The sequence below is a fragment of the Solanum tuberosum genome, unplaced genomic scaffold (genome assembly GCF_000226075.1).
Source record: "Solanum tuberosum cultivar DM 1-3 516 R44 unplaced genomic scaffold, SolTub_3.0 scf00664, whole genome shotgun sequence".
In the NCBI taxonomy this organism is placed as follows: domain Eukaryota; kingdom Viridiplantae; phylum Streptophyta; class Magnoliopsida; order Solanales; family Solanaceae; genus Solanum; species Solanum tuberosum.
The window spans coordinates 125,800-139,432 of NW_006239604.1; the positions used below are offsets into that span (position 1 = coordinate 125,800).

At 31.1% G+C, this 13,633-nt stretch overlaps 1 protein-coding gene across 1 annotated transcript in view; it reads left to right on the forward strand.

The window, feature by feature from the left end:
- Positions 1-12,262: 12,262 nt before the first annotated feature.
- LOC107058886 (zinc finger MYM-type protein 1-like) overlaps positions 12,263-13,633 on the forward strand; it is a 2,306-nt gene continuing 935 nt past the window's right edge. Inside the window, exon 1 of the mRNA XM_015305118.1 lies at positions 12,263-13,542. Within this exon, the coding sequence (XP_015160604.1) occupies positions 12,263-13,542 (1,280 nt within the window). The remainder of the gene's footprint in view (positions 13,543-13,633) is intronic.

Consider the following 13,633-nt stretch of genomic DNA (forward strand, 5'->3'; position numbering starts at 1 on the left):
CTTTTTCAATTAACAAGATAAAATTATTTGCCTTCTTTATTATCCTTCCGTAAGTAGTCTCAACGTTGTGTCCAAAAATTTCGAAAATTATTAGAGGTGGCTAACTATGAGCTTTTCTTGTATTTGTATTGTGTTGTGTGCTCCCTTCATATCGGAGTAATTTATTTAACTGATATAAGTTTCTCAATCTTCTATAATACTTATAAGTGTTCGTATAGATGCTAGCTAACATGATTAAAAAAAAAACATTTATTTTATTATGAAACTATATGTTAAAAAGGTAGTAATGATTGTGTCTACCTCTAAGTTGACATCTTAATAGTTATTTTTCTCCTTAATAATGCAACCTGCAATTTCTATAGAAAAATCACATATTGTAAAACATGTTAACGTTATATGTTTAGCATTTATTTACCTCCTCTTGGTTTGAAACCTGTTTGTGAACCTGTTTGTGACTCATAATGTAAACCTGTTTGTGTATGAAATTTGCCGTGTGATGAATAAACTGTTTATGTCTTACCAGTCTATGACGCATAGACTGTCTGTATATTTGTGTTAATGCAGTCCATCATGCTCTCTGCTTAGTTAAGGAGTTTATCAATTAACAAGATGAAATTCTTTGCCATCGTTAGTATCCTTCCGTAAGAAGTCTTAACGTTGTGTGCAAAAATTTGGGAAAATATTAGAGGTGGCTAACTAAGAGATTTTCTTGTATTTGTATTCTGTTGTGTGCTCACTTCATATCGGAGTACTTGATTTAATTGATATAAGTTTCTCAATCTTCTATACTTAATAGTGTTCATATAGATGCTACCTTACATGATTAAAAATTACATTTACTTTATAATGAAACTATATGTTAAAGAAGGTAGTAATGATTGTGTCTACCTCTAAGTTGACATCTTAATAGTATTTTCCTCCATAATAATGCAACCTGCAATTTCTATAGAAAAATCACATATTGTCAAACATGTAAACGTTATATGTTTAGCATTTATTTACCTCCTCTTAGTTTTAAACCTATTTGTGAACCTGTTTGTTATTCATACATGTAAACCTGTTTGTGTACGAATTTTGCCGTGTGATGAATAAACAGTTTATGTCTTACGAGTCTAGACGAATAGACTATCTGTATATTTGTGTAAACGCAGTCCATCATGCTCTGAGCTTAATTAAGCAGCTTTTCAATTAACAAGATGAAATTCTTTGCCTTCTTTAGTATCCTTCCGTAAGAAGTCTTAACGTTGTGTGCAAAAATTTGGGAAAATATTAGAGGTGGCTAACTAAGAGCTTTTCTTGTATTTGTATGTGTTGTGTGCTCCGTTCATATCGGAGTACTTTATTTAACTGATATAAGTTTCTCAATCTTCTATACTTAATAGTGTTCATACAGATGCTAGCTTACATGATTAAAAAAAAAAACATTTATTTTATTATGAAACTATATGTTAAAAAAGGTAGTAATGATTGTGTCTATCTTTAAGTTGACAACTTAATAGTATTTTTTCTCCATAATAATGCAACCTGCAATTTCTATAGAAAAATCACATATTGTCAAACATGTAAACGTTATATGTTTAGCATTTATTTACCTCCTCTTGGTTTTAAACCTGTTTGTGACTCATACATGTAAACCTGTTTGTGTACGAAATTTGCCGTGTGATGAATAAACTGTTTATGTCTTACAAGTCTATAACGAATAGACTGTCTGTATATTTGTGTAAACGCAGTCCATCATGCTCTGTGCTTAGTTAAGCAGTTTTTCAATTAACAAGATAAAATTATTTGACTTCTTTATTATCCTTCCGTAAGTAGTCTCCACGTTGTGTCCAAAAATTTCGAAAATTATTAGAGGTGGCGAACTATGAGCTTTTCTTGTATTTGTATTGTGTTGTGTGTTTCTTTCAATAATATCGGAGTACTTGATTTAAATGATATAAGTTTCTCAATCTTCTATACTTAATAGTGTTCGTACAGATGCTAGCTTACATGATTAAAAAAAAAAACATTTATTTTATTATGAAACTATATGTTAAAAATGGTAGTAATGATTGTGTCTACCTCTAAGTTGACATCTTAATAGTATTTTTCTCCATATTAATGCAACCTGCAATTTCTATAGAAAAATCACATATTGTAAAACATGTTAACGTTATATGTTTTAGCATTTATTTACCTCCTCTTGGTTTGAAACCTGTTTATCAACCTGTTTGTGACTCACACATGTAAACCTGTTTGTGTACGAAATTTGCCGTGTGATTAATAAACTGTTTATGTCTTACCAGTCTATGACGAATAGACTGTCTGTATATTTGTGTTAATGCAGTCCATCATGCTCTCTGCTTAGTTAAGGAGTTTATCAATTAACAAGATGAAATTCTTTGCCTTCTTTAGTATCCTTCCGTAAGTAGTCTTACCGTTGTGTGCAAAAATTTGGGAAAATATTAGAGGTGGCTAACTAAGAGCTTTTCTTGTATTTGTATTGTGTTGTGTGCTCCCTTCATATCGGAGTACTTGATTTAATTGATATAAGTTTCTCAAATCTTCTATACTTAATAGTGTTCATATAGATGCTTCCTTACATGATTAAAAAAAATACATTTATTTTATTATGAAACTATATGTTAAAAAAGGTAGTAATGATTGTGTCTACCTCTATGTTGACATCTTAATAGTAATTTTCTCCATAATAATGCAACCTGCAATTTCTATAGAAAAATCACATATTGTCAAACATGTAAACGTTATATGTTTAGCATTTATTTACCTCCTCTTGGTTTTAAAAGAATTTGTGAACCTGTTTGTGACTCATACACGTAAACCTGTTTGTGTACGAAATTTGCCGTGTGATGAAAAATTGTTTATGTCTTACGAGTCGATGACAAATAGACTGTCTGTATATATGTGTAAACGAAGTCCATCATGCTCTCTACTTAGTTAAACAGTTTTTCAATTAACCAGATGATATTATTTGCCTTCTTTAGTATCCTTCCGTAAGTAGTCTCAACGTTGTGTGCAAAAATTTTGAAAAATATTAGAGGTGGCTAACTATGAGCTTTTATTGTATTTGTATTGTGTTGTGTGTTCCCTTCAATAATATCGGAGTAATTGATTTAATTGATATAAGTTTCTCGATCGTCTATACTTTATAGCGTTCATATAGATGCTAGCTTACATGATTAAAAAAATACATTTATTTTATTATGAAACTATATGTTAAAAAAGGTAGTAATGATTGTGTCTATCTTTAAGTTGACAACTTAATAGTATTTTTTCTCCATAATAATGCAACCTGCAATTTCTATAGAAAAATCACATATTGTCAAATGTAAATGTTATATGTTTAGCATTTATTTTAACTCCTATTGGTTTTAAACCTATTTGTGAACCTGTTTGTGACTCATACATGTAAACCTGTTTGTGTACAAAATATGCCGTGTGATGAATAAACTGTTTATGTCTTACGATTCTATGACGAATAGACTGTCTGTATATTTGTGTAAACACAGTCCATCATGCTCTCTGCTTAATTAAGCAGTTTTTCAATTAAGAAGATGATATTCTTTGCCTTCTTTAGTATCCTTCTGTAAGTAGTCTCAACGTTGTGTGCAAAAATTTTGGGAAAATATTAGAGGTGGCTAAATAAGAGTTTTTCTTGTATTTGTATTGTGTTGTGTGCTCCCTTCATATCGGAGTACTTGATTTAATTGATATAAGTTTCTCAATCTTCTATACTTAATAGTGATCATATAGATGCTACCTTACATGATTAAAAAAATACATTTATTTTATTATGAAACTATATGTTAAAAAAGGTAGTAATGATTGTGTCTACCTCTAAGTTGACATCTTTATAGTATTTTTCTCCATAATAATGTAACCTGCAATTTCTATAGAAAAATCACATATTGTCAAACATGTAAACGTTATATATTTAGCATTTATTTACCTCCTCTTTGTTTTAAAACTGTTTGTGAACCTGTTTGTGACTCATACATGTAAACCTATTTGTGTACGAAATTTGCCTTGCGATGAATAAACAGTTTATGTCTTACGAGTCTAAGACGAATAGACTGTCTGTATATTTGTGTAAACGCAATACATGATACTCTCTGCTTAGTTAAGCAATTTATCAATTAACAAGATGAAATTCTTTGCCTTCTTCAGTATCCTTCCGTAAGTAGTCTCAACGTTCTTTGCAAAAATTTGGGAAAATATTAGAGGTGGCTAACTAAGAGCTTTTCTTGTATTTGTATTGTGTTGTTTGTTCCCTTCAATAATATCGGAGTACTTGATTTAATTGATATAAGTTTCTCAATCTTCTATACTTAATAGTGTTCATATAGATGTTAGCTTACATGATTAAAAAAAAACATTTATTTTATTATGAAAATATATGTTAAAAAGTTAGTAATGATTGTGTCTACCTCTAAGTTGACATCTTAATAGTATTTTTCTCCATAATAATGCAACCTGCAATTTCTATAGAAAAATCACATATTGTCAAAATTGTAAACGCTATATGTTTAGCATTTATTTACCTCCTATTGGTTTTAAACCTATTTGTGAACCTGTTTGTGACACATACATGTAAACCTATTTGTGTACGAATTTTGCCGTGTGATGAATAAACAGTTTATGTCTTACGAGTCTAAGACGAATAGACTGTTTGTATATTTGTTTAAACGCAGTCCATCATACTCTCTGCTTAGTTAAGCAATTTTTCAATTAACAAGATGAAATTTTTTGCCTTCTTCAGTATCCTTCCGTAAGTAGTCTCAACGTTGTTTGCAAAAATTTGGGAAAATATTAGAGGTGGCTAACTAAGAGCTTTTCTTGTATTTGTATTATGCTGTGTGTTCCCTTCAATAATATCGGAGTACTTGATTTAATTGATATAAGTTTCTCAATCTTCTATACTTAATAGTGTTCATATAGATGCTAGCTTACATGATTAAAAAAATACATTTATTTTACTATGAAACTATACGTTAAAAAAGGTAGTAATGATTGTGTCTACCTCTAAGTTGAAATCTTAATAGTATTTTTCTCCATAATAATGCAACCTGCAATTTCTATAGAAAAATCACATATTGTCAAACATGTAAACGTTATATGTTTAGCATTTATTTACCTCCTCTTGGTTGAAACCTGTTTGTGACTCATACATGTAAACCTATTTGTGTACGAAATTTGCCGTTTGATGATAAACTGTTTATGTCTTACGAGTCTATGACGAATAGCTGTCTGTATATTTGTGTAAACGCAGTCCATCATGCTCCCTGGTTAGTTAAGCAGTTTTTCAATTAACAAGATGAAATTCTTTGCCTTCTTTTGTGTCCTTCCGTAAGTAGTCTCAACGTTGTGTGCAAAAATTTGGAAAAATATTAGAGGTAGCTAACTAAGAGCTTTTCTTGTATTTGTATTGTGTTGTGTGCTCCCTTCATATCGGAATACTTGATTTAATTGATATAAGTTTCTCAATCTTCTATACTTAATAGTGTTCAAATAGATGCTACCTTACATGAATAAAAAATACATTTATTTTATTATGAAACTATATGTTAAAAAAGGTAGTGAGGATTGTGTCTACCTCTAAGTTGACATCTTAATAGTATTTTTCTCCATAATAATGCAACCTGCAATTTCTATGGAAAAATCACATATTGTCAAACATGTAAACGTTATACGTTTAGCATTTATTTACCTTCTCTTGGTTTTAAACCTGTTTATAAACCTGTTTGTGACTTATACATGTAAACCTGTTTGTGTACGAAATTTGCCGTGTGATGAATAAACAGTTTATGTCTTACGAGTCTATGACGAATAGACTGTCTGTATATTTGTGTAAACGCAGTCCATCATACTCTCTGCTTAGTTAAGCAATTTTTCAATTAACAAGAAGAAATTCTTTGCCTTCTTTAGTATCCTTCCGTAAATGGTCTCAACGTTGTGTGCAAAAATTTCGGGAAATATTAGAGGTAGCTAACTAAGAGCTTTTCTTGTATTTGTATTGTGTTGTGTGTTCCCTTCAATAATATCGGAGTACTTGATTTAATTGATATAAGTTTTTCAATCTTCTATACTTAATAGTGTTCATATAGCTGTTAGCTTACATGATTAAAAAAAAATCATTTATTTTATTATGAAACTATATGTTAAAAAGGTAGTAATGATTGTGTCTACCTCTAAGTTGACATCTTAATAGTATTTTTCTCCATAATAATGCAATCTGCAATTTCTATAGAAAAATCACATATTGTCAAAATTGTAAACGTTATATGTTTAGCATTTATTTACCTCCTCTTGATTTTAAACCTGTTTGTGAACCTGTTTGTGACACATACATGCAAACCTGTTTGTGCACAAATTTTGCCGTGTGATGAATAAACTGTTTATGTCTTACGAGTCTATGACGAATAGACTGTCTGTATATTTTTGTAAACTAGGTCCATCTTGCTCTCTGCTTAGTGAAGCAGTTTTTCAATTAACAAGATGAAATTCTTTGCCTTCTTTAGTATCTTTCCGTAAGTAGTCTCAACGTTGTGTGCAAAAATTTGGGAAAATATTAGAGGTGGCTAACTAAGAGTCTTTTCTTGTATTTGTATTGTGTTGTGTGCTCCCTTCATATCGGAGTACTTGATTTAATTGATATAATTTTCTCAATCTTCTATAATTAATAGTGTTCATATAGATACTACCTTACATGATTAAAAAAATACATTTATTTTATTATGAAACTATATGTTAAAAAAGGTAGTAAAGATTGTGTCTACCTCTAAGTTGACATCTTAATAGTATTTTTCTCCATAATAATGCAACCTACAATTTCTATAGAAAAAATCACATATTGTCAAACATGTAAACGTTATATGTTTAGCATTTATTTACGTCCCCTTGGTTTTAAACCTGTTTGTGTCTCATACATGTAAACCTATTTGTGAACGAAATTTGTTGTGTGACGAATAAACTGTTTATGTCTTACGAGTCTATGGCGAATAGACTGTCTGTATATTTGTGTAAACGCAGTCCATCATGCTCTCTGCTTAGTTAAGCAGTTTTTCATTAACAAGATAAAATTATTTGCCTTCTTTAATATCCTTCCGTAAGTAGTCCCAACGTTGTGAGCAAAAATTTGGGAAAATATTAGAGGTGGCTAACGCAGAGCTTTTCTTGTATTTGTATCGTGTTGTGTGCTCCCTTCATATCGGAGTACTTGATATAATTGATATAAGTTTCTCAATCTTCTATACTTAATAGTTTTCATATAGATGCTACCTTACATGATTATAAAAATACATTTATTTTACTATGAAACTATATGTTAAAAAAGGTAGTAATGATTGTGTCTACCTCTAAGTTGACATCTTAATAGTATTTTTCTCCATAATAATGCAACCTGCAATTTCAATAGAAAAATCACATATTGTCAAACATGTAAACTATATATGTTTAGCATTTATTTACCTACTCTTGGTTTTAAACCTGTTTGTGAACCTGTTTGTGACTCATACATGTAAACCTATTTGTGTACGAAATTTGCCGTGTGATGAATAAACTGTTTATGTCTTACGAGTTTATGACGAATAGACTGTCTGTATATTTGTGTAAACGAAGTCCATCATGCTCTCTGCTTAGTTAAGGAGTATTTCAATTAACAAGATGAAATTATTTGCCTTCTTTAGTATCCTTCCGTAAGTAGTCTCAACGTTGTGTGCAAAAATTTGGGAAAATATTAGAGGTGGCTAACTAAGAGTTTTTCTTGTATTTGTATCGTGTTGTGTGCTCCCTTCATATCGGAGTACTTGATATAATTGATATAAGTTTCTCAATCTTCTATACTAAATAGTTTTCATATAGATGCTACCTTACATGATTAAAAAAATACATTTATTTTACTATGAAACTATATGTTAAAAAAGGTAGTAATGATTGTGTCTACCTCTAATTTGATATCTTAATAGTATTTTTCTCCATAATAATGCAACCTGCAATTTCAATAGAAAAATCACATATTGTCAAACATGTAACCGTTATATGTTTAGCATTTATTTACCTCCTCTTGGTTTTAAACCTGTTTGTGACTCATACATGTAAACCTGTTTGTGTACGAAATTTGTAGTGTAATGAATAAACTGTTTATGTCTTACGAGTCTATGACGAATAGACTGTCTGTATATTTGTGTAAATGCAGTCCATCATTCTTTCTGCTTAGTTAAGCTATTTTTCAATTAACAAGAAGAAATTATTTGCCTTCTTTAATATCCTTCCGTAAGTAGTCTCAACGTTGTGTGCAAAAATTTGGAAAAATATTAGAGGTGGCTAATTAAGAGCTTTTCTTGTATTTGTATTTTGTTGTGTGCTCCCTTCATATCTTAGTTCTTGATTTAATTGATATAAGTTTCTCAATCTTCTATACTTAATAGTGTTCAAATAGATGCTACCTTACATGATTAAAAAATACATTTATTTTATTATGAAACTATATGTTAAAAAAGGTAGTAATGATTGTGTCTACCTTTAAGTTGACATCTTAATAGTATTTTTCTCCATAATAATGAAACCTGCAATTTCTATAGAAAAATCACATATTGTCTAAAATGTAAACGTTATATGTTTAGCATTTATTTACCTCCTCTTGGTTTTAAACCTGTTTGTGAACCTGTTTGTAACTTATACATGTAAACCTGTTTGTGTATGAAATTTGCCGTGTGATGAATAAACAGTTTATGTCTTACGAGTCTATGACGAATAGACTGTCTGTATATTTGTGTAAACGCAGTCCATCATGCTTTCTGCTTAGTTAAGCAGTTTTTCAATTAACAAGATGAAATTGTTTGCCTTCTTTAGTATCCTTCCATAAGTAGTCTCAACGTTGTGTGCAAATATTTGGGAAAATATTAGAGGTGGATAACTAAGAGCTTTTTTTGTATTTATATTGTGTTGTGTGCTCCCTTCATATCGGAGTACTTGATTTAATTGATATAAGTTTCTCAATCTTCTATACTTAATAGTGTTCATATAGATGCTTCCTTACATGATTAAAAAAATACATTTATTTTATTATGAAACTATATGTTAAACAAGGTAGTAATGATTGTGTCTACCTCTAAGTTGACATCTTAATTGTATTTTTCTCCATAATAAAACAAACTGCAATTTCTATAGAATAATGACATATTGTCAAACATGCAAACGTTATATGTTTAGCATTTTTTTACCTCCTCTTGGTTTTAAACCTGTTCGTGAACCTATTTGTGACTCATACATGTAAACTTGTTTGTGTACGAAATTTGCCGTGTGATGAATAAACAGTTTATTTCTTACGAGTCTATGATGAATAGACTGTCTCTATATTTGTGTAAACGCAGTCCATCATGCTCTCTGCTTAGTTAAGCAGTTTTTTCAATTAACAAGATGACATTCTTTGCCTTCTTTAGTATCCTTCCGTAAGTAGTCTCAACGTTGTGTGCAAAAATTTGGGAAAATATTAGAGGTGGCTAACTAAGAGCTTTTCTTGTATTTGTATTGTGTTGTGTGCTCCATTCATATCGGAGTACTTGATTTAATTGATATAAGTTTCTCAATCTTCTATACTTAATAGTGTTCATATAGATGCTACCTTACATGATTAAAATAATACATTTATTTTGTTATGAATCTATATGTTAAAAAAGGTAGTAATGATTGTGCCTACCTCTAAATTGACATCTTAATAGTATTTTTCTCCATAATAATGCAACCTGCAATTTCTATAGAAAAATCATATATTGTCAAAAATGTAAACGTTATATGTTTAGCATTTATTTACCTCCTCTTGGTTTTAAACCTGTTCGTGACTCATACATGTAAACCTGTTTGTGTACGAAATTTGTAGTGTAATGAATAAACTGTTTATGTCTTACGAGTCTATGACGAATAGACTGTCTGTATATTTGTGTAAAGGCAGTCCATCAGGCTCTCTGCTTAGTTAAGCAGTTTTTCAATTAACAAGATGAAATTATTTTCCTTCCGTAAGTAGTCTCAACGTTGTGTGCAAAAATTTGGTAAAATATTAGAGGTGGCTAACTAAGAGCTTTTCTTGTATTTGTATTGTGTTGTGTGCTCCCTTCATATCGGAGTACTTGATTTAATTGATATAAGTTTCTCAATCTTCTATACTTAATAGTGTTCATATAGATGCTACCTTACATGATTAAAAAAATACATTTATTTTATTATGAAACTGTATTTTAAAAAAGGTAGTAATGATTGTGTCTACCTCTAAGTTGACAACTTAATAGTATTTTTCTCCATAATAATGCAACCTGCAATTTCTATAGAAAAATCACATATTGTCAAACATGTAAACTTTATATGTTTAGCATTTATTTACCTCCTCTTGGTTTTAAACCTGTTTGTGAACCTGTTTTTGACTCTTATCTGTAAACTTGTTTGTGTACGAAATTTGTCGTGTGATGAATAAACTGTTTATGTCTTACGAGTCTATGACGAATAGACTGTCTGTATATTTGTGTAAATGCAGTCCATCATGCTCTCTGCTTAGTTAAGCAGTTTTTCAATTAACTAGATGAAATTCTTTGCCTTCTTTAGTATCCTTCCGTAAGTAGTCTCAACGTTGTGTGCAAAAATTTGGGAAAATATTAGTGGTGGCTAACTAAGAGTTTTACTTGTATTTGTATTGTGTTGTGTACTTCCTTCATATCGGAGTACTTGATTTAATTGATATAAGTTTCTCAATCTTCTATACTTAATAGTGTTCATATAGATGCTACCTTACATGATTAAAAAATATATTTATTTTATTATGAAACTATATGTTAAAAAAGGTAGTAATGATTGTGTCTACCTCTAAGTTGACATCTTAATAGTATTTTTCTCCATAATAATGCAACCTGCTATTTCTATAGAAAAATCACATATTGTCAAACATGTAAACGTTATATGTTTAGCATTTATTTACCTCCTCTTGGGTTTAAACATGTTTGTGAACCTGTTTGTGACTCATACATGTAAACCTGTTTGTGTACGAAATTTTCCATGTGATGAATTAACTGTTTATGTGTTTTGAGTCTATGACGAATAGACTGTCTGTATATTTGTGTAAACGCAGTCTATCATGCTCTCTGCTTAGTTAAGCAGTTTTTCAATTAACAAGATGAAATTCTTTGCCTTCTTTAGTACCCTTCCGTAAGTAGTCTCAACGTTTTGTGCTCCTCTGACTCCTTACCTTTTTCAGCAATCGTCAACAATTCTGTATGCATAGCATAATCATCATTAGCTTTCTGTTCTACCACCATTTTCGGTTCATCAGGACCACTTTGCGACTGAAGGCAGTACTCAAGATTCCACAGCATTGAACCCATTGAAGGATGATCAGTTCTGTGATCAGACAAGCAACTCACTGCTGCAGGGGCGGACCTATGAAGGGCAGTGGGGGTGCCACGGCCACCCCCGGAACTTCGACGGAAACTCTATATATACATAGGTATATATACATAATATTTATATAAATATAAAGTGTGCCACCCACAGAACAAAATAGGCCTGTGGTGCCATGGTAGGAGGGCAACTTTAGAAGGTTGAGGTTGCGGGTTCGAATCCCATTTGAACCTATTTTTTGAAAAATTGTTGAAGACGTTTTTTAAGTGAAAAAAAGGCTCCAATCCCTTTTTTTTTTTTAAAGGAAAACAGCTGGCACATTATTTTATTTTATTTTATAATTGTTATTGACTTAAATTAAATTAATTACATTACTCCTTTGACTTAGAAGTGTTCTCTTTCTCTTCAACTATTTCCAAACCCTTCTTCCTCCAAGTTTCAACTTTTCCAAAAAATTTATTACCCCATTCGGAACCCAAATCACTTCTTGTCGTTGCCGCCCCCCGCCCGTCTTAGCATTCCGTTCAGCGGCTAAGCCTCATTTGGGTGCTTTTGTTTTCACTTTTCTCCATCCATCCACAACTTTTTATAGATTGTAAGTTTGCAATTCTATTTTTGTAAGATTTTTTTTAATTTCTATTTCTTGAGTTCTTTTAAGTTTTAATCAGTGATGATTGATTTCATATTAGACAAGAGTTTTGATTTTACTTTGATATTCTAAATTTCTAATGAACATGTAAGACATTATTGGTTAAAAATTGTGTGATATGAATCATGTTAATTTGAATTAACTATGCCTTACCCTATTAAATTTGAATTAATTGTGAGTTGAATTGAATTTTAATTTTTGTAGGAAAGTGTTCTAGTTTTGTGAATTGAGATGGAGAAGTTTCTTGTGAAATTTAACCATTCTCAAGCAAGTTCTAGTACGAATGTCAATCCTTCTAGTCTTATAGATGACCTTAATTTAGATTCACTTGAAGCCGATCCAGGAAAAAGAGTACCAATTGCTCACTATAACCCTCAAATAAAGGATGAAGTGAGGAAACATTATATTCAAAAAGGGCCTTGTCAACCAAAAATGGATTCATATCCTCCAACTGAAATTGGAAAAAGAATGCGTCAATTTTGTAAAATTTGGTTTGAAGGTCCATATTCTAAATGGTTGGAGTATAGCGTGGAGAAAGATTCTGTCTATTGTCTATGTTGTTATTTATTCAAAGATGATTTTTTCCATGGAAGTACAAGTGAGTTTTACACAAAAACGGGTTTTAGGAGTTGGAATAGGGCACTTGAAAGATTCCGTAAACATGTTGGTGATGTTAATAGTATTCATGACAAATGTTTCAACAAGATGCTAGATTTGTCAAATCATCATCAATCAATTCAAGTTGTTATTGATAAGCATTCTCAAAAGTTAAAAAATGAGTATCGAATGCGTTTGGAAGCCTCAATTGATGTGTCAAGACTTCTTTTGCAATATGGATTACCTTTTCGAGGTCACGATGAAAGTGAATCTTCAATTAATCAAGGCTTCTTTCTAGGATTTTTGCGATGGCACGGGGACAAACATCCGAATGTTGGAAAAGTGATATTGGAAAATGCCCCACAAAATGATACGTTGACTTGTCCTATGATTCAAAAAGATATTGCCAATGCTTGTGCAAAAGAAACATTGAAAGCAATAATTGGGGACTTGAATGGAGATTACTTTGGTATATTAGTTGATGAGTCAAAAGACATCTCTCACAAAGAACAAATGGCTCTTGTTTTGCGTTTTGTTAATAAGAATGGTGAAGTAGTTGAACGATTTATCGGTCTTGTCCATGTTAGTGATACATCGGCATGTTCATTGAAGAAAGCGATTTATTCTTTGCTTTCCGTTCACTCACTAAGTCCAACCAAAATACGTGGACAAGGTTTTGATGGGGCTAGTAATATGAAAGGAGAGATAAATGGGCTCAAAACTTTGATTATGAAAGATAGTCCATCGGCATATTACATTCATTGTTTTGCTCATCAATTGCAACTAACACTAGTGGCTATTGCTAAAAAACATTTGGATGTTGAAGACTTTTTTGATCATGTTAGTAATGTGTTGAATGTTGTTGGAGGATCTTTCAAGCGTAGAGACTTACTTCGTGATCACCAAGCCAAAAAGTTAGAGCAATTATTTGAATCCGGTGAAATTCAAAAATGTCACGCCTCGAGCCTATACCCTGGGCGGGACTGGCACTCGAGAACCATTGAT